The 20,649-nt window shown below is 49.3% G+C and overlaps 1 protein-coding gene across 1 annotated transcript in view; it reads left to right on the top strand.

Moving 5' to 3' along the window:
- Positions 1-20,649, top strand: part of PIK3C2A (phosphatidylinositol-4-phosphate 3-kinase catalytic subunit type 2 alpha) — a 564,057-nt gene that overhangs the window by 306,661 nt on the left and 236,747 nt on the right. The window contains 1 exon segment of the mRNA XM_030201063.1: positions 17,346-17,457. Within this exon segment, the coding sequence (XP_030056923.1) occupies positions 17,346-17,457 (112 nt within the window).

The raw sequence follows: 20,649 nt of genomic DNA, 5'->3' as shown, positions 1-20,649 counted from the left end.
AGCGCCCGCCTAGAACCTTCCACGTGCAGGATGCCATGCACACCTTGATTTCGGCTCAATGGGATGTCCCGGAAGCGAGCCTCAAAGTGGCTAGGGCTATGTCCCGCCTCTATCCTTTGCCTGAAAGTGAACGGGAGGCCTTTCTTTGGCCTACCGTGGATTCTTTAATCACTGCGGTGACTAAGAAAACGGCGTTGCTGGTGGAAGGTGGCACGGCCCTAAAGGACGCCCAAGACAGAAGATTGGAGGCGGCCTTAAGGTCGTCCTTCGAGGCGGCTGCCTTAAGTTTGCAGGCCTCAGTTTGCGGCTCCTATGTGGCCAGGGCGTGCCTAACGATTGTGCAGCGGGCTTCCCCCTCGGATCCTTCCTTGAGGGCTGATTGGCCGGCCCTGGAATCGGGCTTGGCTTATTTGGCAGACTTACTGTATGATGTCTTGAGAGCCTCAGCTAAAGGTATGGCTCAGACAGTCTCTGCGCGGCGGTAGCTTTGGCTGAAGCATTGGTCTGCTGACCACGCCTCTAAGTCCCGCCTGGCTAAGTTGCCTTTTAAAGGCAAGCTGCTCTTTGGGGTCGAGCTGGACAAAATTGTGACCGATCTTAGCACGTCTAAGGGCAAGAGGTTAGCAGAGGTCAGGGCTCGGGCTCCTCTGCCCCCTCTTCCTTCAAAAGGAACTTCTCCCCCAAGCAGCATTCCTTTCGCAGAGGCCGCAGTCCCGGAGGTGCGTCCTCCAGTCCTCCCCCAGGGTCTCGTACCCAATGACGGGGACTTGGTCCACGCCCCAGTGCAGCTTGGAGGACGGCTGTCCTCGTTTCTGGGCGAGTGGACCACAATAACTTCAGACGCTTGGGTGCTGGAAGTCATCAGAGACGGCTACAAGCTAGAGTTCTGCCGACCCTTAAGAGACGGGTTTGTACTCTCTCCCTGCAAGTCTCCGGTCAAAGCTGTGGCAGTGCAGCAGACCTTGGACAATCTGATCCGCCTGGGTGCGGTCGTTCCGGTGCCAGAAAATCAGCTTGGCAAGGGACGTTACTCCATTTACTTTGTGGTACCAAAGAAAGGAGGTTCTGTACGGCCTATCCTCGACCTCAAAGGGGTCAATCGGGCCTTGAAAGTTCAGCACTTTCGCATGGAGATTCTCCGCTCTGTTATAGCGGCAGTGAAGGCAGGGGAGTTCCTGGCATCCTTGGACATCAAGGAAGCGTACTTGCATATTCCCATCTGGCCTCCTCATCAACGCTTTCGTGCTTTTTGAGGTCCTGGGCCGACACTTCCAGTTCAGAGCCCTCCCTTTCGGGTTGGCTACTGCTCCGCGGACCTTTTCCAAAGGAATGGTGGTCATCGCGGCCTTCCTGCGAAAGGAAGGAGTACAAGTCCATCCTTATCTGGACAACTGGTTGATCCGAGCCCCCTCTTATGCAGAGTGCGGCAAAGCTGTGGACCGGGTAGTTGCTCTTTTGAGCTCCCTGGGATGGATCATCAACTGGGAGAAGAGCCAGCTGCGCCCGACTCAGTCCCTGGAGTATCTGGGAGTTCGTTTCGACACCCAAGTGGGCAGAGTGTTCCTGCCAGACAATCGGATTGTCAAACTTCAGGCTCAGGTGGACCAGTTCCTAGTAGCCTCTCCTCTTCGGGCTTGGGACTATGTGCAGCTGTTGGGCTCTATGACGGCCACGATGGAAGTAGTGCCCTGGGCCAGGGCTCATATGAGACCACTACAACACTCTCTGCTGCAGCGCTGGACTCCGATGTCGGAGGATTATGCTGTGCGCCTTCCTTTGGACCCAGCAGTGCGCAAGGCGCTGAGCTGGTGGATGCAGACAGACAAGCTGTCTGCGGGAATGCCTCTGGTGACCCCGGAGTGGATTGTCGTCACGACGGACGCCTCTTTGTCGGGCTGGGGAGCCCACTGCTTGGGAAGGACAGCGCAGGGGCTATGGTCTCCTGCAGAGGCAAAGTGGTCTATCAACCTCTTGGAACTCAGAGCCATTCGGTTGGCGCTTTTGGAGTTCATCCCGGTACTGGCGTTGAAGCCAGTACGGGTCCTGTCGGACAATGCCACGGCTGTGGCCTATGTCAACCGCCAGGGAGGTACCAAGAGCGCCCCTCTAGCCAAGGAGGCCAGGAATCTATGCCAGTGGGCGGAAGCGAACCTGGAACAGCTGTCAGCGGCCCACATTGCCGGAGTCATGAATGTCAAGGCGGACTTTCTCAGTCGCCATACCTTGGAGCCCGGAGAGTGGCAGCTATCTGCTCAAGCGTTCTTGGACATCGCGAAGCGCTGGGGCCAGCCGAGCCTAGATCTGATGACGTCATCGGCCAATTGCCAAGTGCCGCGCTTTTTCAGCAGAGGACGGGACCCTCGATCCCTGGGAGTAGATGCTCTTCTCCAACAGTGGCCAACACAAGAGCTTCTCTATGTGTTCCCGCCCTGGCCCATGTTGGGCAGGGTGTTAGACCGGGTGGCAAAGCATCCGGGCCGGATAATCCTGGTGGGTCCGGATTGGCCCAGACGTCCCTGGTATGCGGACTTGATCAGGCTCTCAGTCGACGATCCTCTGCGGCTGCCAGTGGAGCAGGGCCTGTTGCTTCAGGGTCCCGTGGTGATGGAGGATCCCTCCCCCTTTGGTCTTACGGCCTGGCTATTGAGCGGCAGCGTCTGAGAAAGAAGGGCTTCTCAGACAAGGTCATCACCACTATGCTGAGAGCGAGGAAGCGCTCTACTTCTACTGCTTACGCCAGGGTTTGGCGTATCTTTGCAGCGTGGTGTGAAGCAGGCTCACTTTCTCCCTTCACTGCTCCAATTTCTTCAGTGCTGGCGTTCCTGCAAGAAGGTCTGGAGAAAGGCCTGTCGCTCAGTTCCCTTAAAGTCCAGGTAGCGGCTCTGACTTGCTTCAGGGGCCGCCTGAAGGGTGCTTCCCTGGCTTCACAGCCAGATGTGGTGCGCTTTCTCAAAGGAGTTAATCACCTGCGCCCTCCTCTGCACTCTGTGGTGCCTGCGTGGAATCTCAACCTGGTGCTAAGAGCATTGCAGAAGCCGCCTTTTGAACCCTTGTCGAGGGCATCTCTGAAAGAACTGACGTTGAAAGCAGTCTTTTTGGTGGCTATCACTTCAGCCAGAAGAGTTTCCGAGCTCCAGGCACTCTCATGTCGAGAGCCTTTTCTGCAGTTCACTGAGGCAGGAGTGACTATTCGCACAGTGCCTTCCTTCCTGCCCAAGATTGTTTCTCGCTTCCATGTGAATCAGCAGCTCTGTCTCCCTTCCTTTCGTAGGGAGGACTACCCAGAGGAATACTCTGCTCTCAAATATCTGGATGTGAGACGTGTCATCATCAGATACTTGGAAGTGACCAATGATTTCCGGAAATCGGATCATCTGTTTGTCCTGTTTGCAGGTCCTCGTAAGGGCCTGCAGGCTGCTAAGCCTACAGTGGCAAGATGGGTCAAGGAAGCCATTGCAGCGGCTTATGTGGCCGCGGGGAAGGTGCCGCCTATCCAGCTGAAGGCTCACTCCACAAGAGCTCAGGCGGCCTCGATGGCAGAGGCCGGGTCCGTCTCCTTGGAAGAGATACAGTGGTGGAAATAAGTATTTGATCCCTTGCTGATTTTGTAAGTTTGCCCACTGACAAAGACATGAGCAGCCCATAATTGAAGGGTAGGTTATTGGTAACAGTGAGAGATAGCACATCACAAATTAAATCCGGAAAATCACATTGTGGAAAGTATATGAATTTATTTGCATTCTGCAGAGGGAAATAAGTATTTGATCCCCCACCAACCAGTAAGAGATCTGGCCCCTACAGACCAGGTAGATGCTCCAAATCAACTCGTTACCTGCATGACAGACAGCTGTCGGCAATGGTCACCTGTATGAAAGACACCTGTCCACAGACTCAGTGAATCAGTCAGACTCTAACCTCTACAAAATGGCCAAGAGCAAGGAGCTGTCTAAGGATGTCAGGGACAAGATCATACACCTGCACAAGGCTGGAATGGGCTACAAAACCATCAGTAAGACGCTGGGCGAGAAGGAGACAACTGTTGGTGCCATAGTAAGAAAAGGGAAGAAGTACAAAATGACTGTCAATCGACAAAGATCTGGGGCTCCACGCAAAATCTCACCTCGTGGGGTATCCTTGATCATGAGGAAGGTTAGAAATCAGCCTACAACTACAAGGGGGGAACTTGTCAATGATCTCAAGGCAGCTGGGACCACTGTCACCACGAAAACCATTGGTAACACATTACGACATAACGGATTGCAATCCTGCAGTGCCCGCAAGGTCCCCCTGCTCCGGAAGGCACATGTGACGGCCCGTCTGAAGTTTGCCAGTGAACACCTGGATGATGCCGAGAGTGATTGGGAGAAGGTGCTGTGGTCAGATGAGACAAAAATTGAGCTCTTTGGCATGAACTCAACTCGCCGTGTTTGGAGGAAGAGAAATGCTGCCTATGACCCAAAGAACACCGTCCCCACTGTCAAGCATGGAGGTGGAAATGTTATGTTTTGGGGGTGTTTCTCTGCTAAGGGCACAGGACTACTTCACCGCATCAATGGGAGAATGGATGGGGCCATGTACCGTACAATTCTGAGTGACAACCTCCTTCCCTCCGCCAGGGCCTTAAAAGTGGGTCGTGGCTGGGTCTTCCAGCACGACAATGACCCAAAACATACAGCCAAGGCAACAAAGGAGTGGCTCAGGAAGAAGCACATTAGGGTCATGGAGTGGCCTAGCCAGTCACCAGACCTTAATCCCATTGAAAACTTATGGAGGGAGCTGAAGCTGCGAGTTGCCAAGCGACAGCCCAGAACTCTTAATGATTTAGAGATGATCTGCAAAGAGGAGTGGACCAAAATTCCTCCTGACATGTGTGCAAACCTCATCATCAACTACAGAAGACGTCTGACCGCTGTGCTTGCCAACAAGGGTTTTGCCACCAAGTATTAGGTCTTGTTTGCCAGAGGGATTAAATACTTATTTCCCTCTGCAGAATGCAAATAAATTCATATACTTTCCACAATGTGATTTTCCGGATTTAATTTGTGATGTGCTATCTCTCACTGTTACTAATAACCTACCCTTCAATTATGGGCTGCTCATGTCTTTGTCAGTGGGCAAACTTACAAAATCAGCAAGGGATCAAATACTTATTTCCACCACTGTATGCAAGGCGGCAACTTGGGCATCGGCCCATACATTCTCCAAGCATTACCGCTTGACTGTGGCTGCTCGGGCGGAGGCCCGGTTTGGAGCCTCAGTGTTAAGGTCAGGGATTTCAATGTCCCGCCCTGGGTGAGTACTGCTTCGGTACATCCCACCAGTCTATGGATTGATCAGCATGATGATATGGAAGGTAAAATTATGTATCATACCTGATAATTTTCTTTCCATTAATCATAGCTGATCAATCCATAGCCCCTCCCAGATATCTGTACTGTTTATATTCTGGTTGAATTTTAGGTTCAAGTTTAGTCTTCAGTTACTTCAGGAGGACTTCGTGTTCAAGTTTTTTCACTTGGATCCTTCAAGAGTTGAGACGAGTTTGTGTTAAAGTGAGCTGCTGCATTCCTCTCCCCTCCGTTTTACGGGGCTGGATTGAGACTTAAATTCTGCCGGCACTCCCTCCCGCTTCGTGCGGCTGTAGGGCAGCTTTGTACCCCTCCCGCTTCGGCGGTGTTAGGGTCAGTCAGCTCCTCCCGCGGTTGTGGTTGCAGGATAAGCCAGATCCCCCCGCATCGGCGGGGTGGTGTCCCTCCCCCGCTCCGCGGGGATGAGCTGGACGGATTCCCCTCCCCCACTTGTGTGGGGATGAGCTGGGTTAATTCCCCTCCCCCGTTTCGGCGGTGGTGAGCTGGGCAGAGTGTCCCTTTGTGGGTGTAATTCTCTAAGTGCTGAGTCCTGCGGATGGAGCTTTGATATCGACATACTGAGGAGTTTCCGGCAGCACATGACCACATATAGGGAGGCAAAAGTTTGCTCTCTATCTCCACCTGCTGGTAGATGGACACAACCCACCAGTCTATGGATTGATCAGCTATGATTAATGGAAAGAAAATTATCAGGTATGATACATAATTTTACCATATATGCAGACGACGTAATGATATACATCCCATTTAAACAAGATTTAAAAGAAATCTCCAACGACATCAACCAAAGCCTACATATCATGCACACATGGGCGGATGCATTTCAGCTGAAACTCAACGCAGAAAAACCCATTCCATATCATCATGCTGATCAATCCATAGACTGGTGGGTTGTGTCCATCTACCAGCAGGTGGAGATAGAGAGCAAAGCTTTTGCCTCCCTATATGTGGTCATGTGCTGCCGGAAACTCCCCAGTATGTTCTCTGTCTCAGCAGGTGGTGGTCACACACAGCAGCAGCTCTGGCTAGGTCTCCAAGCCTAATTTTTAGGTTTTGTTGAGTACCTGGGGTTGAGGGCTCTTCTTGAGCAAGTGCAAACCTGGTGGTGCCAGGTCCCTCCTTTTCTCCCCCCTCCCGCTGGCTCCGTTGAAAAAAAAAAAAAAAAATTTTGGACGTCCTTAAGGGTGTTTATTTCAACGTTTATTGCAGCTACTCACTGGGATACCAGTTCGTTACAGCTCGGAGCGAGAAGCAGGTAATTTTTACCTTTTTGTAGCGGGCAGGGGGTTCCCCGATCGGTCTGCACGTGGCCTATGGCGTTGGAGGGCGAGGGCGCAAAGAATCGCTCCCCGGACCGCGTGTGCGCTTCTAGCGGGGATGCGGGGGTCTTAAAGTCTGATTCGCCCTTTTTGGGTGTCAGTTTGGAGGCCGGTCAGTGTCCCGGTTCTTCCTCCGGTGCGGCGGTTTTTCCCGCCATAAACGCCCATCCCCCGCTGCTCGCCTCCGCCATCTTGGCCGGCCACTCTGCTCGGACGGCTTCTTCTTGGGCTGCCCTTGAGGTGGGAGACGTTAATTCTATGGCCGTTCTTGATTTGGGCGACGGCAAAAAAGTGGCCAAAGTTAAGCGCCGTTCTTCCCACGCGGCTCCTTCGCGGAGTGTCGCGCCAGACGCCATTTTGGATGCGCAGCATGGTTCTCCCCCGTTCTTGTGAGCGCCGGTTGAGGGTGCGTCTAGGGCTGTGGCCCAGGCTGCTGAAGTGCACAGTCTGGGGGGTTTCTCCCCCGAGTTCATTTTGCTGCTGCATCAAGCCTTCCTTATGCAAAACGCTGCCCCGGCTCCCTTGTCCAATAAATGGGATGAGGCCCCCGGAAGTAAACGCCCTCGGGTGGATTTCCAGGCCTTAGAGGACCCTGTCTCCTCTGATGTAGATGAGGGCAGCGTATCTGGGTTCTCCCAACGGTCCTTTGGGGATTCCTTGGAGGAGACAGATTCCCGCTTGGATGGAGCGGATGACCCCTCTGCAGCGCGAATTTTTCGCTCAGAGGACTTGCCCAACCTGTTAGTGCAGGCCATGAGCATTTTGAAGATTTCCTCTCCGGAGGACGTCTCTCCCTCAGCCCCTGTTGGCTCCGCCATTATGCTGGGGACGAAGCGCCCGCCTAGAACCTTCCACGTGCAGGATGCCATGCACACCTTGATTTCGGCTCAATGGGATGTCCCGGAAGCGAGCCTCAAAGTGGCTAGGGCTATGTCCCGCCTCTATCCTTTGCCTGAAAGTGAACGGGAGGCCTTTCTTTGGCCTACCGTGGATTCTTTAATCACTGCGGTGACTAAGAAAACGGCGTTGCTGGTGGAAGGTGGCACGGCCCTAAAGGACGCCCAAGACAGAAGATTGGAGGCGGCCTTAAGGTCGTCCTTCGAGGCGGCTGCCTTAAGTTTGCAGGCCTCAGTTTGCGGCTCCTATGTGGCCAGGGCGTGCCTAACGATTGTGCAGCGGGCTTCCCCCTCGGATCCTTCCTTGAGGGCTGATTGGCCGGCCCTGGAATCGGGCTTGGCTTATTTGGCAGACTTACTGTATGATGTCTTGAGAGCCTCAGCTAAAGGTATGGCTCAGACAGTCTCTGCGCGGCGGTAGCTTTGGCTGAAGCATTGGTCTGCTGACCACGCCTCTAAGTCCCGCCTGGCTAAGTTGCCTTTTAAAGGCAAGCTGCTCTTTGGGGTCGAGCTGGACAAAATTGTGACCGATCTTAGCACGTCTAAGGGCAAGAGGTTAGCAGAGGTCAGGGCTCGGGCTCCTCTGCCCCCTCTTCCTTCAAAAGGAACTTCTCCCCCAAGCAGCATTCCTTTCGCAGAGGCCGCAGTCCCGGAGGTGCGTCCTCCAGTCCTCCCCCAGGGTCTCGTACCCAATGACGGGGACTTGGTCCACGCCCCAGTGCAGCTTGGAGGACGGCTGTCCTCGTTTCTGGGCGAGTGGACCACAATAACTTCAGACGCTTGGGTGCTGGAAGTCATCAGAGACGGCTACAAGCTAGAGTTCTGCCGACCCTTAAGAGACGGGTTTGTACTCTCTCCCTGCAAGTCTCCGGTCAAAGCTGTGGCAGTGCAGCAGACCTTGGACAATCTGATCCGCCTGGGTGCAGTCGTTCCGGTGCCAGAAAATCAGCTTGGCAAGGGACGTTACTCCATTTACTTTGAGGTACCAAAGAAAGGAGGTTCTGTACGGCCTATCCTCGACCTCAAAGGGTCAATCGGGCCTTGAAAGTGCGGCACTTTCGCATGGAGACTCTCCACTCTGTTATAGCGGCAGTGAATGCAGGGGAGTTCCTGGCATTCTTGGACATCAAGGAAGCGTATTTGCATATTCCCATCTGGCCTCCTCATCAACGCTTTCTGCGTTTTGCAGTCCTGGGCCGACACTTCCAGTTCAGAGCCCTTCCGTTCGGGTTGGCTACTGCTCCGCGGACCTTCTCCAAAGTAATGGTGGTCATCGTGGCCTTCCTGCGAAAGGAAGGAGTACAACTCCATCCTTATCTGGACGACTGGTTGATCCGAGCCCCTTCTTATGCAGAGTGCGGCAAAGCTGTGGACCGGGTGATTGCTCATTTGAGCTCCCTGGGGTGGATCACCAACTGGGAGAAAAGCCAGCTGCGCCTGACTCAGTCCCTGGAGTATCTGGGAGTTCGATTCGACACCCAAGTGGGCAGAGTGTTCCTGCGGCATGCAATCAGGAGAATTTTTGATAGCCCTTGATCTCAAAGAAGCTTATCTGCATATCCCTATTTGGCCTCCGCATCAGTGTTTTTTCGATTTGCGGTTCTAGGCTGTCGCTTCCAGTTCCAGGCCATTTCGTTCAGTTTCACTACCGCTCCTTGGTCTTTCTCCAAGGTCTTGGTAGTGGTAGTGGCTTTCCTACGAAAGGAAGGGATTCAAATGCACCCCTACTTGGATGATTGGCTCATTCGGGCATCGTCTTACAAGGAGAGCCTGCAAGCAATAGACCGGGTGATTGGTCTCCTGCAGTCGCTCAGATGGGTGATCAGTTTTCCCAAGTGTCATCTACAACCTTCTCAGTCCTTGGACTTTCTGGGCGTATCGTACAACACGCTGGTGGGGCGGTGTCCGTTCCGCCCACTCAGTCTTCGGATACAGGGCCAGTTACGTAGTTTACTGCGGACCCCAGCTCCGTGGGCCTGGGATTACTTACAGGTGTTGGGTTCCATGACATCCACCTTGGATGTGGTCATGTGGGCCAGGAGTTGCATGCGGCCGCTTCAGTTGTATCTGCTAAGCTAGTGGTCCCCCTTCTCGGAAGACTATACAATCCGAGTACCGTGGTCCTCTCATCTCAAGACAGCGATGAGCTGGTGTCTAGTCCAAGAGAACCTTCTCAAGGGCACCTGTCTGGTGACTCCAGAGTGGGTAATTGTGACAACGGATGCATCACTGTCAGGTCGGGGGGCTCACTGTCTCAGACAGCCCAAGGGATCTGGTCATCAGTGGAAGCGACCTGGTCCATCAACTGTTTGGAGCTGAGAGCAGTTTACTCTGCGGGAGTTTATTTACCTGTTATGGGCCTGTCCAGTATGTGTTCTCTCGGACAATGCTACGGTAGTGGCTTAAGTGAACAGACAAGGAGGCACCAGGAGTGAGCCTCTGGCACGAGAGGCATCTCTGCTTTGTCTTTGGGCGGAGACACACCTATCGCTCCTTTCAGCAGCCCACATTGCAGTGCCGCAGATTGTCCAGGCAGACTTTCTCAGTCACCACAAGCTGGACCCGGGGTAATGGGAACTCTCTCTGCTGGACTTCGAGCAGATAATGTCTGGTTGGGGATTTCCTGTAATGCATCTGATGGCAACAAGGAACAATGTGAAAGTTCCCTGCTTTTTCAGCAGGGGCAGGGAGTTTGCCTTTGGGAGGGGGTCAATGCTCTTCTCCAACTTTGGCCTCTGGATCTTCTGTCTTCCCACCGTGGTCCATAGTGGGACGAGTGGTATGCCGCATAGCCAAACATACCAGCTGGTCGAGTCTAGTAGCCCCAGTTGGCCTTGGCGTCCTTGGTATGCGGATCTTATCCGGCTGTTGTTCGATCGTCCCCTTCAGCTGACCGCAGCAGACAACCTTCTGATGCAGTGTCCCATCGCTGTAGAGGATCCCTCCCACTTTAGTTTTACGGCCTGGCCCTTGAAAGGGTGCGTTTCAGGGGGAAAGGGTATCTAGACCCAGTCATTACCACCATGCTCCAGGCAAGGAAGTGCTCCATTTGTGCAACATATTCTAGATTGTGGTTCATCTTTGAGTCTTGGTGCTCTGGATGGGGGTTTCGGCAGCGTCTGCCTCAGTATCTATTCTTGCTTTTTTGCAAGAGGGGCTGGAGAAATCTTTCTCTTTGAATTTATTGAAGGTTCAGGTGGCAGCTTTGACTTGCTTCAGGGGTCATCTTCAGTGTGTTTCTATCGCAGAGCACCCGGACGTGGTTCATTACCTGAGGGGCGTGAACCGTCTTCAGCCTCCTCATTTGTCGGTGGTTCCATGCTGGAACCTGAACCTTGTTATCAAAGCTATGCAGAGCGCCTCCCTTTGAGCCTTTGGCAAGTTTGTCTTTAAAGGATCTCACCTTGAAGACAAACTTGCCAAAGGCGCAGAGGTGTAGGCTGAACCCTCCTTCGCTGCCTGTAGAGAATACAGTGGATTGGACAGTGGCAACAGGATGAGATGAGATCGATCTAGCAGTCCAATGCGAAGAAGCAGGCTGCAGAAGAAGTTGAAAGCTGCTCCCCAAGCAGCCGCTACAGTTACTCAGATGAAGGACGCAGCTACCAGGAGACGCAGAGCCCTGGGAAGCTTTCATAACTGAGGCTTCAAGCACAAGAATGGCAATGAAAACATCCTCAGGCTGTAAATCTTTTTCTGACTGCCTCTTTAAACTCAGTGCTGGATATGCGAGTAAAGTGGACCCTTTGGCTCTGCACTGCTGCCACGCTATGGGCCTGTTCTGGGACCACGCAGCCCGCCTCTGGTACCATCACCCTGCACTCCACTTCCGCTGACAGGATTGCGGCTCCACGGCCGCTGGGGACGAGACTGCAGCGCCAAGCGCGACTCAGGAATACCGTGCTGACAACGTCCACTGCCCGACTCCACCACCAACATCTGCTCGAGTCTGCCGCTGTGGAAACGAGCCGCAGTGCTGCGGGCCTGATCACCAACCCTCCCGGCATCGGCCACCCTCAGGGACGCTCAGTGACAGGGAACCAGTCGAAAGATGACCAGAGCTCCGCGGCAGCCCACGAAGCAAAAGGCGAAAAGATCGGACCAGATCCTAGCCAGGCAATGGGCCTCTGGACTGAACTGTTGGGACTAATGGAAAGAAAATGATGAGGTAGTTAATTTTTCCTTCACAAGCATAAACTTGTTTACAGAAACACAGAAGGCTTAAATCCAACACTTGGACTATACTTAAAAGGAAAAAGAACCCAAGAAATTATTTTTTCTCTTCATCAGACCACTATCTATATGGGTGCGGAGTTACGAACATATAGGATTATCTTAGAAGTAAAGTTTAAAGAAAGGCTATTAACATGTTCTAACCTCTGTCATTTATCTAAATACCGCAACAGTCAAGTACTGTAGTGCATTGTTTCCCAAGTCTGGTCCTGGTCCTCCCCCATTCTCTATTTCTGTGGATAACACTCTCATCCTTCCTGTCTCATCAGCTCGTAACCTTGGGGTCATCTTAGACTCCTCCCTCTCCTCTGCACATATTCAACAGACTGCTAAAACCTGTCGTTCCTTTCTCTATAACAGCAGCAAAATTCGCTCTTTCCTTTCTGAGCACACTACCAGAACCCTCATCCACACTTACAGTGGTGGAAATAAGTATTTGATCCCTTGCTGATTTTGTAAGTTTGCCCACTGACAAAGACATGAGCAGCCCATAATTGAAGGGTAGGTTATTGGTAACAGTGAGAGATAGCACATCACAAATTAAATCCGGAAAATCACATTGTGGAAAGTATATGAATTTATTTGCATTCTGCAGAGGGAAATAAGTATTTGATCCCCCACCAACCAGTAAGAGATCTGGCCCCTACAGACCAGGTAGATGCTCCAAATCAACTCGTTACCTGCATGACAGACAGCTGTCGGCAATGGTCACCTGTATGAAAGACACCTGTCCACAGACTCAGTGAATCAGTCAGACTCTAACCTCTACAAAATGGCCAAGAGCAAGGAGCTGTCTAAGGATGTCAGGGACAAGATCATACACCTGCACAAGGCTGGAATGGGCTACAAAACCATCAGTAAGACGCTGGGCGAGAAGGAGACAACTGTTGGTGCCATAGTAAGAAAATGGAAGAAGTACAAAATGACTGTCAATCGACAAAGATCTGGGGCTCCACGCAAAATCTCACCTCGTGGGGTATCCTTGATCATGAGGAAGGTTAGAAATCAGCCTACAACTACAAGGGGGGAACTTGTCAATGATCTCAAGGCAGCTGGGACCACTGTCACCACGAAAACCATTGGTAACACATTACGACATAACGGATTGCAATCCTGCAGTGCCCGCAAGGTCCCCCTGCTCCGGAAGGCACATGTGACGGCCCGTCTGAAGTTTGCCAGTGAACACCTGGATGATGCCGAGAGTGATTGGGAGAAGGTGCTGTGGTCAGATGAGACAAAAATTGAGCTCTTTGGCATGAACTCAACTCGCCGTGTTTGGAGGAAGAGAAATGCTGCCTATGACCCAAAGAACACCGTCCCCACTGTCAAGCATGGAGGTGGAAATGTTATGTTTTGGGGGTGTTTCTCTGCTAAGGGCACAGGACTACTTCACCGCATCAATGGGAGAATGGATGGGGCCATGTACCGTACAATTCTGAGTGACAACCTCCTTCCCTCCGCCAGGGCCTTAAAAATGGGTCGTGGCTGGGTCTTCCAGCACGACAATGACCCAAAACATACAGCCAAGGCAACAAAGGAGTGGCTCAGGAAGAAGCACATTAGGGTCATGGAGTGGCCTAGCCAGTCACCAGACCTTAATCCCATTGAAAACTTATGGAGGGAGCTGAAGCTGCGAGTTGCCAAGCGACAGCCCAGAACTCTTAATGATTTAGAGATGATCTGCAAAGAGGAGTGGACCAAAATTCCTCCTGACATGTGTGCAAACCTCATCATCAACTACAGAAGACGTCTGACCGCTGTGCTTGCCAACAAGGGTTTTGCCACCAAGTATTAGGTCTTGTTTGCCAGAGGGATTAAATACTTATTTCCCTCTGCAGAATGCAAATAAATTCATATACTTTCCACAATGTGATTTTCCGGATTTAATTTGTGATGTGCTATCTCTCACTGTTACCAATAACCTACCCTTCAATTATGGGCTGCTCATGTCTTTGTCAGTGGGCAAACTTACAAAATCAGCAAGGGATCAAATACTTATTTCCACCACTGTATTACCTCTCGCTTAGACTATTGCAACTTGCTTCTCACAGGTCTCCCACTTAGCCATCTGTCTCCTCTTCAGTCTGTTCAAAATTCTGCTGCACGACTAATATTCCACCAGGGTCGTTATGCTCATATTAGCCCTCTCCTCAAGTCACTTCACTGGCTTCCTATCCGTTTCCGCATACAGTTCAAACTCCTCTTATTGACCTATAAGTGCATTCACTCTGCAGCTCCTCAGTGCCTCTCCACTCTCATTTCTCCCTACATTCCTCCCCGGGAACTCGGTTCACTGGGTAAATCTCTTATCTGCACCCTTCTCCTCCACTGCTAACTCCAGACTCCGTTCCTTTTATCTTGCTGCACCATATGCCTGGAATAGACTTCCTGTGCCGGTACGTCAAGCTCCATCTCTGGCCGTCTTCAAATCTAAGCTAAAAGCCCACCTTTTTGATGCTGCTTTTAACTCCAAACCCTTATTCACTTGTTCAGAACCCTTATTTTATCATCCTCACTTTAATATTTCCTTATCTCTTGTTTGTCTGTCCTAATTAGATTGTAAGCTCTGTCCAGCGGGGACTGTCTCTTCATGTTACTACTACTACTACTATTTAACATTTCTAAAGCGCTACCAGGGTTGTGCAGCACTGTACAATTAACAAAGAAGGACTGTCCCTGCTCAAAGGAGCTTACAATCTAAAGGACAAAAAATGCAGTCAATCAAGATTGAGGCAGTCTAGATTTCCTGGATAGAGGTACAATGGTTAGGTGCTGAAAGCGACATTGAAGAGGTGGGCTTTGAGCAAGGATTTGAAGATGGGTAGGGAGGGGGCTTGACGTATAGGCTCAGGGAGTTTATTCCAAGCATAGGGTAAGGCGAGGCAGAAAGGACAGAGTCTGGAGTTGGCGGTGGTGGAGAGGGGTACTGAGAAGAGGGATTTGTCCTGTGAGCGGAGGTTACAAGTAGGAGCGTAAGGGAAGATGAGGGTAGTGAGGGGTTGCAGATTGAGTGCATTTGTAGGTTAGTAGGAGAAGCTGGTACCTGATCGGAAGCCAGTGAAGTGACTTGGGGTGATATGAGCATATCGGTCTAGGCGGAAGATAAGACGCGCTGCAGAGCTCTGAACGGATTGAAGGGGGGATAGATGGTTAAGTGGGAGGCCAGTGAGGAGTAGGTTGCAGTAGTCAAGGCGAGAGGTAATGAGAGAGTGGATGAGAGTTCGGGTGGTGTGCTCAGAGAGGAAAGGGCGAATTTTGCTGATGTTATAGAGAAAGAAATGACAGGTCTTGGCTGTCTGCTGGATATGGGCAGAGAAGGAGAGGAAGGAGTCGAAGATGACTCCGAGGTTGCGGGCAGATGAGATGGGGAGGATGAGAGTGTTATCGACTGAAATAGAGAGTGGAGGGAGCGTTGCGTACGTCTAGTAGCGCTTTAGAAATGATAAGTAGTAAATTTAAAATGAATCGGAGTAAATTTTCTTCCCTCAACTTGTAATTCAACTCTGGAATTCGTTGCCAGAAAATGTGGTAAAGGCGGTTAGTGAATATGCATGAAAGAAATTTGCATATAATGGAGGCAGTGTATGCAAATCAAGTTCATACATATTCATTGTGGATATCCTGAAAACTTAACTGGTAAGGGGGTACTCCAGGACTGAACTTGGAAAACACTGCTGTAGTAGGCACAGATAACCTTTTCATGTCTACAAAAGATTTTAGCTGTTCAGGAGCAAAGAAAACATACTTGACTCCTATATAGCGTAGGATAACTCAATAAAACAGAAGCCCCTAATTCTCTATTTCAGTGCTTTTAAAAAAAACCTTCTTTCTTACATAAGTACATACTGGGACAGATCATAGGTCTATCAAGCCCAGCATCCTGTTTCCAACAGTGGCCATTCCAGGTCACAAATACCTGGCAAGATCCCAAATATTGTACAAAACATTTTATGCTGCTTATCCCAGAAATATTGTCCCCAAGTCAATTTAATAATGGTCTATGGACTTTTCGTTTAGGAAGCCATCCAAACCTTTTAAAAACACTGCTAAGCTAACCGCCTTTACCACATTTTCTGGCAACGAATTCCAGAGTTGAATTATACGTTGAGGGAAGAAAATTTTCTCCGATTCATTTTAAATTTATTACTTTGTAGCTTCATCACATCCCCCCTAGTCCTAGTATTTTTGGAAAGCGTAAACAGGCGCTTCACGTCTACCCGGTCCACTTCACTCATTATTTTATAGACCTCTATCATATCTCCCCCCAGTCGCTTTAGCCTTTCCTCATAGGGAATTTGTCTAATCCCCTTTATCATTTTCGTCACCCTTGTCTTTACCTTTTCTAGTTCTGCTATATCTTTTTTCAGATGCTGCGACCAGAATTGAACACAATATTCAAGGTGTGGTCGCACCATGGAGCGATACAAAGGCATTATAACATCCTCATTTTTGTTTTCCATTCCTTTCCTAATAATACCTAACATTCTATTTGCTTTCTTAGCCGCAGCAGGACACTGAGCAGAAGGTTTCAACGTATCATCAACGATGACACCTAGATCCCTTTCTTGGTCCGTGACTCCTAACGTGGAACCTTGCATGACGTAGCTATAATTCGGGTTCCTCTTTCCCACATGCATCACTTTGCACTTGCTCATATTAAAGCGTCATCTGCTATTTAGATGCCCAGTTTTCTCTTGTGTTATCTTTGTAATGTCTGGAAATATCCAAACTCTCTGACCAAAAAACATTCCTGAAATTTTCTAAAATACAACCGAAGAAGGGAACACAAATGCCACAAGTAAAGTAGATCATTCTACTACATCCATTGTGGAATTTTCCAGAAAAGCTGTTTAAATCCACCTTGTTATTCTCTATCTGTTATTCCCTTTGAATCATTCCCAAGAGTTATTGCTTCCATTTTTATTTACAGAAATAGGCAGGAAGTAAATCTTATTTATCAGATGAATATGTTCTGGGGAATATCAGCAACATTTTAATAGAAATAGAAAATGCTTTTATTATTATTTAAATCTGTTTATTAAATTTCACAAAGTGAACATAGAAGAAACATTTTTAATACATAAAGAAATCTGTGGCAAAATCTTCAAGGCGAATCAAAACAGTACAGTGCAAAGGGCCTTGACTCTGATAGCCCCGTGCCTATATCCCCTCCTTCTATAGAAAATGCTTTTAATTTGTGCAAAACTGAGCATGGTACCAATGTAAAACTCCTGCCTAGTTGCAGCAACAGGAATAGTAGAAAATATGAGTGAATACAAATAATACCCACAGAAGTTGTCAGCAAGGCCTAGTAAATGGCACTAAGATTAAGGCATGGAAGGATTTGTTCCATAATGCGAGGAGGTTTTCAGAAACTGATAGTATGCACAGAGGCAGGCCTAAGAGTTTTGGGAGAGACCTGAAATGTTTGTGATAAAGTGGGTTCAATCTGCTGTGCTTCTAACAAAATGCACAAGAAAAATGTAATGCTTCCTGATGTACTCCTTGCTTTGTTCTATCTGTTTTAGATTGCTAACTTGTGAAACAAAGCTTTTAAGCCTCTGGACTTCATTCCCCACAAGTTCTGCCTCAGGAGCCTTCAACAGGAGAGGAAACCAGATGGAAAGAATAGTGTTACAGGTAGCAGAGTTTGATCCTTGTGTGTGTATGTATATGTATATTGTAACCAGGTGCCCCTAGGTGCAGCCAAGGATAGAACAATCTCCTCTGACCACAGGCTTCCGGTACAATGAAGAAATAGATATCCACCAGTAACTTCAACTCAAGGACTTTATTCCATGCAGGTTTCTAGTTCACAGTTCCAACAGCAGCATAGCACATACCAGGAGTCAATACAGGCTTACAGGCTTCAGTCTGGGCTCTTTATCCAGTGCACAATAAACAGTAATTCAATTTCCTAGACAAACAGTTCCTTCAGTTCATCATCACAGTTCAGTCACCCAGCAGCAGTTCTACCTTCTATCCTCTTTACCTTCAGGAGAGTTCAATAGTTTAGGGACTCCCTCTACCCAAGGGTTTTCCCCTGCATCAGCTTCACAGTAAATTCAATACTTTTGGGGCTTCCTCTCACCCACGGAATTTCAGCCTGCTTCAGTACTTTAGGGACCTCCCTGCCAAGGGTTTTCAGCCTGTAACTGCCAGTACTTTAGGGACCTCCTCGCCCAAGGGTTTTCAGCCTGCAACTGCTTCTCTCCTTCTGCTTCTCTCTCCTGAACTGAACTGACCTCCTGGGACTCCTTCCCACCTGCCTAATCAATCCTTGGCTTCTGCCTTCATCACCAATCATTCTCTACTCATTAGCTTCTCTACACACCCATACCAGCTGAGTTGAGCATGAGCCTAATGAGAAGCTCCTGCACACAGGGTTTCCTAGCTCTCTTTCCCCCTGGTGGCAGCCAATCTACACCTCTTATTAGCTTACACCCATGTCCTCCCTTCTTGCAGCTAGGAGTCCAGTCTGGGTTTTCCATCTCACCCCCTGGCTCCTTGCCTGCAATGCCTTCTGGGACTTGTAGTTCAGACTGAAGCTGCCTTAACCCAACTATCCTGGAGGTGACTTTATCACAATATATAGAAACATATAAAAAAAAACCCAGAAAATCCACAAATTGAAAAATGACTGTATTTGAAGGGAAATGGCCTTAAAGAGCTCCAAGATCAAAGATAATCTCACAGAGCTTGAACAGACCCAATGGTCTTCTCATCATCATTGGCCAAAAAACCCTATAGTGCCACAGATCTGAATTTTCTTCTGATGTAGTATGCTGCATTGGAGAGCTGTGTGTGTGGCCCGAGACCCTGAAGAAGCAGCGAAACGCTGGCCATCGTCGGCTCGGGGCTGGAAGTGAAGGACCGCACAGCCTAGAGCAGCAATCCATTGAGTGCAATTGTGTACTTTGGATATTGCATTATGTTCTAGCAGTGATCTACGTTGACTAAATCACTGTTGCATTGTGTCTCAGCAGTGATCTTTATCTACAATATCACTTAGAATATTTTTTGACCATAGACATCAGAAGAAGATTCAGATCTGTGGCACTATAGGGTTTTTTTGGCCAATGATGATGAGAAGACCATTGGGTCTGTTCAAGCTCCGTCAGATTATCTTTGATCTTGGAGCTCTTTGAGGCCATTTCCCTTCAAATACAGTCATTTTTCAATTTGTGGATTTTCTGTTTTTTTTATATATATTTTGTGTTTCCACACCACCTGTTTAGCTATATATGACAGCAGATAAAGGCCAAATGGCCCATCCAGTCTGCCCATCCTCCGTAACCCTTAACTCCTCCTTTTCCTAAGGGATCCTACATGCTTGTCCCATGTTTCTTAAACTCTGACACAGTCCTCATCTCTATAATCTCCACCGGGAGGCCATTCCACGCTTCGACCACCCTTTCCGTAAATGAATACTTTGTTAGAATCCTCCTAAGTCTATTTTATTTATTTTTATTTTATTTTTGTTACATTTGTACCCCGCGCTTTCCCACTCATGACAGGCTGAATGCGGCTTACGTATTGTATACAAGTACTTATTTGTACCTGGGGCAATGGAGGGTTAAGTGACATGCCCAGAGTCACAAGGAGCTGCCTGTGCCTGAAGTGGGAATCGAACTCAGTTCCTCAGTTCCCCAGGACCAAAGTCCACCACCCTAACCTCTAGGCCACTCCTCATTCCAGAGTTTTCCTTCATTTCAAAAATGCTGTCTTCCTGTACATTAATGCCCCTGAGATATTTAAATGTTTCTATCATATCTCCTCTTTCCCTTCTCTCCTCCAGCGTACACATGTTGAGGTTCATAAGCCTCGTCCTTATATGTTTTATGTCAAAGACCGCTTACCAATTTTGTACCTGCCCTCTGGACTGACTCCATCCTGTTTATATCTTTCCGTAGGTGCGTTCTCCAGAATTGCACACAGTACTCTAAATGGGGCCTCACTAGAGACTTATACAAGGGTACCATCACCACTTTCTTTCTGCTGGTCATCCCTTATGCACCCAAGCATCCTTCTGGCTTTGACCTTCTCTTTTTCTACCTGTTTGACTACTTTAAGGTCATTGGACACAATCTCCTCAAGTGCATGACCCTGCATTTTTTTAGCATTAAATCTTAGTTGCCAAGTATTGGACCATTCCTCAAGCTTTGCTATGTCCTTCCTCATGTCAACCACACCCTCTGGGTTGTCCACCCTGTTGCAGAGTTTGGTATCATCCGCAAAGAGACAAACCTTACCAGACAGCCCTTCCACAATATCACTCACAAAGATGTTAAAAAGAGCCATCCCTAGGACTGATCCCTGCAGTACTCCACTGATAACATCCTTCTTCAGAGCAAGCTCCATTTACCACTACCCTCTGTCTCCTTCCATTCAACCAATTTTTAACCCAGTCAGTTACTCTAGATCCCATACCGAGGGAACTCAGTTTATTTATGAGTCGCCTGTGCGAAACCCTGTCAAAGGCGTTGCTGAAATCCAAATACACCACATCCAGAGCCCCTCCCACATCCAACTGTTTGGTCACCCAGTCGAAAAAAATCAGTCAGATTTGTCTGACACGACCCGCCTCTAGTAAAGCCATGTTGCCTCGAGTCCTGCCTTCCATTCAGTTCGAGAAACCTCACAGTTCTCCGCTTTAGAAGTGTTTCCATTAGTTTACTCACCACCAAGGTCAGACTGACAGGTCTGTAATTCCCAACCTGTGCAAAGGGACCACATCCGCCCTTCTCCAGTCCTCCGGGACAACACTAGACTCTAAGGAAACACTGAAGAGGTCAGTCAGCGGAGCTGCCAGAACTTCTCTGAGTTTCTTGA

The sequence above is a fragment of the Microcaecilia unicolor genome, chromosome 4 (assembly GCF_901765095.1).
Source record: "Microcaecilia unicolor chromosome 4, aMicUni1.1, whole genome shotgun sequence".
NCBI classification, from domain to species: Eukaryota; Metazoa; Chordata; class Amphibia; order Gymnophiona; family Siphonopidae; genus Microcaecilia; species Microcaecilia unicolor.
Note: the sequence above shows the minus strand (reverse complement) of the source record. Positions and strands in the feature narration are given on the sequence as shown.